Source organism: Sardina pilchardus, chromosome 18, assembly GCF_963854185.1.
Source record: "Sardina pilchardus chromosome 18, fSarPil1.1, whole genome shotgun sequence".
NCBI classification, from domain to species: Eukaryota; Metazoa; Chordata; class Actinopteri; order Clupeiformes; family Clupeidae; genus Sardina; species Sardina pilchardus.
The window spans coordinates 7608830-7616329 of record NC_085011.1 but is presented as its reverse complement, the minus strand read 5'-3'; the positions used below and the strand labels follow the sequence as shown (position 1 = coordinate 7616329).

Sequence of the window (7500 nt, the reverse complement as noted above, 5' to 3'; positions counted from 1 at the left end):
ACACCCACACATTGGGACTTTATGAGAATAAGCGCATGACAATCACATACACACACACACACAGACATCGACACTTACGCACACACATTCGCACAGGCTCACACTTTTTAACACGCTTACAGACTTGGACACACACGCGCACACACACACACACATACACACACTCTCACACACGCACACACACACATAGAGAGAGAGACTTAAACACACACATGCTCTGTGTATGCTGTAGTGCTGTGATAGGGCCGTCCGGACATCCTGCCACAGCCCCAGCCATGGAGGCAGCGCAGTGAAGCGAATCCCTCTTTTGGACGTCCTGGGAGTATCTAGGGGGTAAGCCACGCTAAGCTCAAGTCCTGGAGCGGAAACTGCCAGCCACTGTGATCTGTGGACCGCTCTAATGTCCGATCTCCAGTATCCATTGGAAGGAATTTATCAGCGGTTCCAACCGCGTTTCGCGAGCCTAGCTTCGCTTCTGAGGGAGCTGTCGTCGTTTTTTTTCTCTCTCTCTCTCTCTCTCCGTTCTTCCAGTCGGGCGGCTGTACTGCTGGGAAGCATACGTCACCGCCAACATTTGGGGACTGAGTCACAGGAAGCCAAGTGACATTGCTCACAGCACTATCGCACTGATTTTGTGTTGTTTTTTTTTCTCTCTCTCTCTCTCTCTCTCCCTTTCTTTCTCTCTCTCTCTCTCTCTCTCTCTCTCTCCCTTTCTTTCTCTCTCTCTCTCTCTCTCTCTCTCTCTCTCTCTCCCAGATCGGGCCCAAATGGAAGGACGTGGTGTCTCGCTGCATAAAGGGTCACTACCAGCCGCTGCTGCTGCTCTATGCTGACCCCCGGGGGACGCCGGTGGCAGCGCAGGACCATCCCTCCCGACTGGATCTGCACTACCTCAACAAATCCTACTACGACAGCGAGGACTCGGGTACCACCTCCATCCCAGACACTCTCTCTCTCTCACACACACACACACACACATTTGTATCATTTTAAGTAGCACTCTCTGCTATACTGCTGTATTGAGGCTGTCATATCTCACATTACTTGTTAGCGCTAGTTTGAGCACCTGTTTTGGGCAGAGGGCTTTGATTAGCAAGCTAGCTCCCATTCTGATCATGCAGCACTGTGTGGTTGTATCGTAAGAGCTTTTTTGATGACGAGCTAACAGGAAGTAAGCTTAATGAGGCACTTAAAGGATGGTGCGGTAAAGCCAATGCGAGGATTTGTGTTTTTATCGAATGTCTCTGAAGCGCATGTCGTTGTCTGTCTTGTCTCGGCAGGCCGCGAGCCGTCCATCTCCAGCGACACGCGCACCGACTCCTCCACGGACAGCTACAGCTACATGCACTCGCACTCGCACCATGAGTCCATGGCCAGCCACTTCTCCTCCGACTCCCAGGGCACCGTCATCTGCAACCCGGACAACGACGCAGCCTCACACAGCAGCCTGGAGACCACAGGTACACACACACACACACACCTTGGTAGACTACCACACACACACACACACACACACCTCGATAGACTACACCCCCCCCCCCCCACACACACACACACACACACCTCGGTAGACTACCACACACACACCGACACACCTCGGTAGACTACAACCCCCCCCACCCCCCCACACACACACACACACACACACACACCTCGGTAGGCTACCACACACACACACACACACACACACACACACACATACACCTCGGTAGACTACCACCCACGCACACAGACGCACACACACACACACCTCGGTAGACTACCACACGCACACACATACACATACACACACGCACACAGAGTCCGCCCACACAGACATCTTATGCAGCCTCTTAAACAATCCTGGAAATAACTCTCATAAACAAGCCTGCACAGCCTGCCGCCCGCCTCCGCACGCTCGCCTACATCCACCTACAGACTGTCAAACTCACAAATGGAAAAGTTTGCCGAAACATTTGTTTGCGCTCATGCATTCGGCATCCGTGTTGTTTTTCTGTTCAGCGGCTGCCTGCTGGTTTAACAGTAGCATGGCATTCTCTCAAGACAGATGTGTGTCTGCTGGCCCTAGCCCACAGTGCCGTTCTAAACTGAGTCAAGAGCTGCTTGTGTTCCTCTATTGACTGATACACCAGAACAGCCTGGTGGGAGCAGCAACTGCCTCTCTGCATGACGTTTTTAGAGAGGCGTCTTAAATGGACTTGACAAACTCGGCGTAACAAATATAGTTCCTCGGCACTCACAGTGGTCTAGCAGTCTCTTTTGACTTGGGGTTGCTAAACACCCCCCCCCTCCCCCTACCCCCACCCCTCACCCCCACCCTAAAAAAAAAAAGCCTTGGCGTGCAAATGAACAAGCCTGGCCAGCCAACAAGCGTGGAACTGATGAGTTCCTGCAGCGCTGGCTTTCTTGGCAGCGCCGCTCGTTCCACTGACATCTCGAGCCCTCCGAGGCTGTCTGCGGCGGAGCTTATCACACAGGCCTCCTCGTGCAGACGGCGCGGACGCAGAGAGAGGCCGGTCACGAGCGCAGGGCCGGGGGGCATTCATGGTGCGGCTTCTGTCTCCCGTCTCACTCGCTCTCCACGGCAATTGAGGAAAATTGAAGCTCAAGAAAGGAAATGCTCGTACCCCCCCCCCTCCCCCTTTTTTTGTTTTTGTTTTATGTCAGCCCTCTGGATCTTCCAATCTTTGTACAAATCAGATGGAATTGAGAGGAAAGTGAGGTCAGTTAGGGCATGGCTGGAATCAAGACATGAAGGGAAGCCATCACCACTCAACCGCATCAGTCACATCAAAGCAGAACAAACTTACAGTAGACAGGGTGTGTGTGTGTGTGTGTGTGTGTGTATACCGTAAATACGTAGTCCATGCACTGATGGTCTATGTAAATGCAGGTGTCAATACCTGAGTGATAACGGCACACCTGCGAGCGCGCTGATTTCCCTGAAGTGATAACGCGGTCTTTGCGCTGCCCTCCAGGCCCAGTGACGGACAGCGAGCCTCTGTCCCGCCACACACTCAGGAAGTCCGGCCCAGCGGACAGGAAGGGCGGGACTACCGACAGGAAGAGGAGCGCCAGCCGCCCACGCCGCTTCGAGGAGCGCAGCCGAGGGTCCCGAACAGACGAGGCGTCTTCAGCCGGCTACCACAGCGAGGGTAGGACTGACCAGCCGCCAATCAAATCGCATAGAAGAAAGACAGATGCACCGAGATGATTTTCAGGAAATGTCCTGTTTCACCAACAGTCTTTATGTTTACCGTGTCATTTATTCTACCAGATATGTTGCTGTGTTAATTTAGTACAGTAATTTCCCGCATATAAGCCGCATTGTGTATAAGCCACGGGACAGTGTTTTATGCAAGTTAAAAGAAAGAAAACCATATTAGAACCATATTAACTGCCCCCCTGTATTAACCTCATAGCTGAAGAAATTTTGCAAAATCAATGTATAAGCCGCGGCTAATAGTCGGGATATTACGGGTATGCCTTAATACTAATAGCTTGCATGACTAATGCCTATCGTTACAGTGCACTGTGCTGTCTTGTACTGTACCCTTATGTAAAGCTATACAAAGCAGTTAGAAGAAGGAAGATGAATGTTGAGTGAATGTCTAACAGTGAGAGGATGCAGAGGCACAGCAGATACTGGGGTAGCCGGTCCACTTGGTGTCTGGTTAATCTTGATGAGTTTGCATGCAGGAAGCCCCTGGGGAGGTGCTGTGTAGTCGGCATGGTATTTAAATGGAGTGCCTGAGCTCTTCCTGTTCAGAGGCAGTGTCTTAGGATTTAAAGGCGCCGTATCCTGGCTTCCTATCTAGTAGTCCAGCTTCCTTCCCGATGTTTTCACTCCAGCTTTCACTCCCTTTCCCCTCCTCCGGTGTGATATCTGAGTCATAGGAATGGAAGTGACATGCAGCCACCACAGGGGATCCTCACCATCTCCTATACATCTCTCTCTTTCTTCTCTCCCCCCCTCTCTCTCTCTCTATCTCTATCTATCTATCTGTCTGTCTTTCTATCTCTCCCTCTCTCTTTCTTTCTCCCTCTCCCCCTCTCTCTCTCTCTCTCTCTCTCTCTCTCTCTCTCTCTCTCTCTCTCTCTCTCTCTCTCTCTCTCTGTAGGTGAGACTTTAAAGGAGCAGCAGGCCCCACGGACTGCACCCAAGCCCTCATCGGGCAGCCGCCTGCGGGACTTTAAAGAGACCATGAGCAACATCATCCACAGCCGCCCGCTCTCCTCCTCCACCTCCTTCATCCCCTCCTCCTCCTCCTCCACCGGCGGTGGCGGCGGCGGCAGCAGCGGCGGGGGTGGCGGAGGCGGAGGCGGCTCAGAGCCGGGGGCCCCGGCGTGCGACTGGGAGGCGGACAGCACCAGCAGCGAGTCCAAGTCCAGCTCCGTGTCCGGCGGCCGCTACCGGCCGGCGTGGAGGCCCCGGCGCGAGGCCCTCAACATCGACAGCATCTTCAACCGCGGCGGCCGGCGGCAGGCCGGCTACAGCCCCCTGAACGCCGGGCCGCTCGCCGAGGACGGAGGCCCCCCCGCAGCCCAGCCGGACCCGACTGCGACTGCAGCGGCGGCGGCGACAGTAGCACCCACGGCGTCGCCGACAACAAGAGACTTGGCGGCGGCAGCGGCCATGACGACAGATGGTCCGGCGTTCCGGTGCGGTGGTGGCTCGGCGACGCTCCCGGCGGCCCTGCGCTCTCACGGGGGAGACCAGCAGCAGCAGCAGCAGCCCAGGCTCATCCAGAGGATGGAGAGCGGCTACGAGAGCAGCGAGAGGAACAGCAACAGCCCCGTCAGCCTGGACATACCCATCGGGGACAGCCACAGCAACTCACGCACACACAGGTAGCACATACATACATACATACATACACACACACGCTCACACGCATACACACACACACACGCACACACACATACATACACACCTATGCATACATGCGCGCGCGCACACACACACACACAGGTAACTTAGACTCGCATACAAATGCACATAATCACACCATCCTACCAGCACACACACTCCCTTGTGTAATGGAGCCCATGCTGTACTGCACATGTTCTGCCCAACACTCTATTTACACATAACAACGTTAAATGTTTTCAACAACAACACGCTGGTTCGGCATGGATAACATCGTTCACTTTGTCTGTCTGTGCGTCTGCCTGCCTGCCTGCCTGTCTCAGGGATGGGGGTTTGAAGAAGCCAGCCGCCCCGAACGTGGGTCCGTCATGGCGGAGCGTGCCCAAGTCCAAGAGCAGCAGTGCCCTGCTGCAGGACGCCCAGGCGGCCAGTAGGGGCAGCGCTCAGGGCAGCCAGGGTAAGAGAGAGCGCGCACTCCGGCTGTGTGCTTATGGCCGTGTAGCTAAACTGGATAAGTGCTGTGTCTACATCGCATTAATCAGATTGTTTATGTTCGGTGTGTGTGTGTGTGTGTGTGCGGGTGGGTGGTGGTGTGTTTGTGTTTACCTCTGTAAAAGAGTGAGCAAATCCCATAACCTCGCTTATCTTGTTGTTACAGTGTGTGGATATAAAGTAATGATTTATGTGCGAAGCCATGCACTCCCTCTGTGTGTGTGTGTGTGTGTGTGTGTGTGTGTGTGCCCACCCAAGTGTGCTGATGTACGTGTGCATCCTGCTCCCGGATGGGTTTGTAATGTCTGCCTGGTCTGATTCTGGCACAACATGAGGGAACAAATGGTCATTTTCCAGGAAAAGAGGAAAAGCATGGTAGCCTGTGCGCAGGCGTTTCACAAACGCGTCTGCATGGATGTTTATGCATACGCATACTTTTGAGTGTGTGTGTGTGTGTGTGTGTGTGTGTGTGTGTGTGTGTGTGTGTGTGTGTGTGTGTGTGTGTGTGTGTGTGTGTGTGTGTGTGTGTGTGTGTGTGTGTGTGTGTGTGTGTGTGTGTGTGTGTGTGTGTGTGTGTGTGTGTATTTGGAGCTTGCGTGGCTCCTGACTGCCCACATTGATCAGTCCAAAGATACTGTAGTGAATTTTGTATTGCAATGTACTACAATGCATTTGTTTGTGCTGGTGATTTGATTTGTGTGTGTGTTTGTGTACAAATATATATGTGGCTTTCCCCCTCATAATTTTGAGGGTTTTCCAAGTATAGAGGAGAATAGAGGAATTCTAAGAATAGAGGAATTCTATGAATAGGGGAAAGGCTTTATTGAATGTGTTTGTGTTCATGTCTTTTGTGTCTATAAATATTTGTGTGTATACATTGATCTGATCTCACTTTGTATTTGTGTGTTTGTGTGTGTGTGTGTGTGCGTGTGTGCGTGTGTGCGTGTGTGCGCGTGTGCGCGTGTGCGCGTGTGCGCGTGTGTGCGTGTGTGCGTGCGTGTCCAGGTCCGTCTGAGGGCCGCAGCGAGCTGGACGAGCTCCAGGAGGAGGTGGCGCGGCGGGCGTGCGAGCAGGAGCAGCAGCGTCGGCGGGAGAAGGAGCGCGAGGCGGCCATGGGCTTCAACCCCCGACCCAGCAAGTTCATGGACCTGGACCAGCTGCAGAGCCAGGGTAAGGACACGGGCCGGGGCTGCCCAGGCCCATGCCAACACGGCAGCACTAGCTGGGTTTCCACGCAGCCTATCGGCTTATTTTTATTCATTAAGGAAAATTCGGAAGAAGGAAATGTCTATGTCGCATGCATTTCCATCCACTGCGAAAATGGCCATTTTCCTACTCAAAGATAGAGTGAACAGTTGTGCGATCAAAACGTAGGGTTGTCAGGGCAACGGTTACTGAGAAGTGTACCGTAATTTCCCGACTATTAGCCGCGGCCTATACATTGATTTTGCTAAATTTCTTCAGCTATGAGGTTAATACAGGGGTGCATTTAATATGGTGTTAATATGGTTTTGTTTCTTTCAACTTGCATAAAACACTGTCCTGCGGCTTATACACAATGCGGCTTATATGTGGGAAATTACTGTAGGTAGAAATGAAGCAAATGCAAATGGCAAATGTTTCCATCAACTTGAATCGCGTTATACTTTGTAGTGAATCAAGACTTAATCGTCCTCCTGTGACAGATCTAGATTTCTTTCGAAGATTATATGCACCTTTCAAGTGTTTCCGAACACGATTTCTTATTTGAATTTTATCCTTAATAATAATTATTCTTATTAAATAAGTATAAATTTAAATATATTCTTAATTCTTATTCTCATTTCAAAATGTGCTTTAAAATGGGAAACTCAGCTACTGTCTGGGGCTTACAGCCCAGTGCCGGGGAGCGAAACCCACTGTTGCATTACACATGGGGGGTGGTGGGGGGGCTGAGTGCCTGCTCTCTGCAGTGTTTATCTAAGCTTCTGAGTTTCTAAGCCCTTTCTATAAGCTTTCCTGTGTGTTTTTGTGCATAGATGGGGATGGAGTAAGATTTGTGTTCTTCTATCTGTGCTTGTGTGTGTGTGACTGTGAGGGGTATAGGCATAAGCATGCATAAACGTTGGCTTATTCTTGCGGCGATTTGGTGGCGGGTG

At 52.0% G+C, this 7500-nt stretch overlaps 1 protein-coding gene across 1 annotated transcript in view; it reads left to right on the top strand.

The window, feature by feature from the left end:
* The window catches only part of usp54a (ubiquitin specific peptidase 54a), a 50605-nt gene that overhangs the window by 32543 nt on the left and 10562 nt on the right, over positions 1–7500 (top strand). Inside the window, exons 10-15 of the mRNA XM_062520171.1 lie at positions 757–925; positions 1281–1460; positions 2979–3155; positions 4122–4851; positions 5194–5327; positions 6368–6532. Of these exons, the coding sequence (XP_062376155.1) occupies positions 757–925; positions 1281–1460; positions 2979–3155; positions 4122–4851; positions 5194–5327; positions 6368–6532 (1555 nt within the window). The remainder of the gene's footprint in view (positions 1–756; positions 926–1280; positions 1461–2978; positions 3156–4121; positions 4852–5193; positions 5328–6367; positions 6533–7500) is intronic.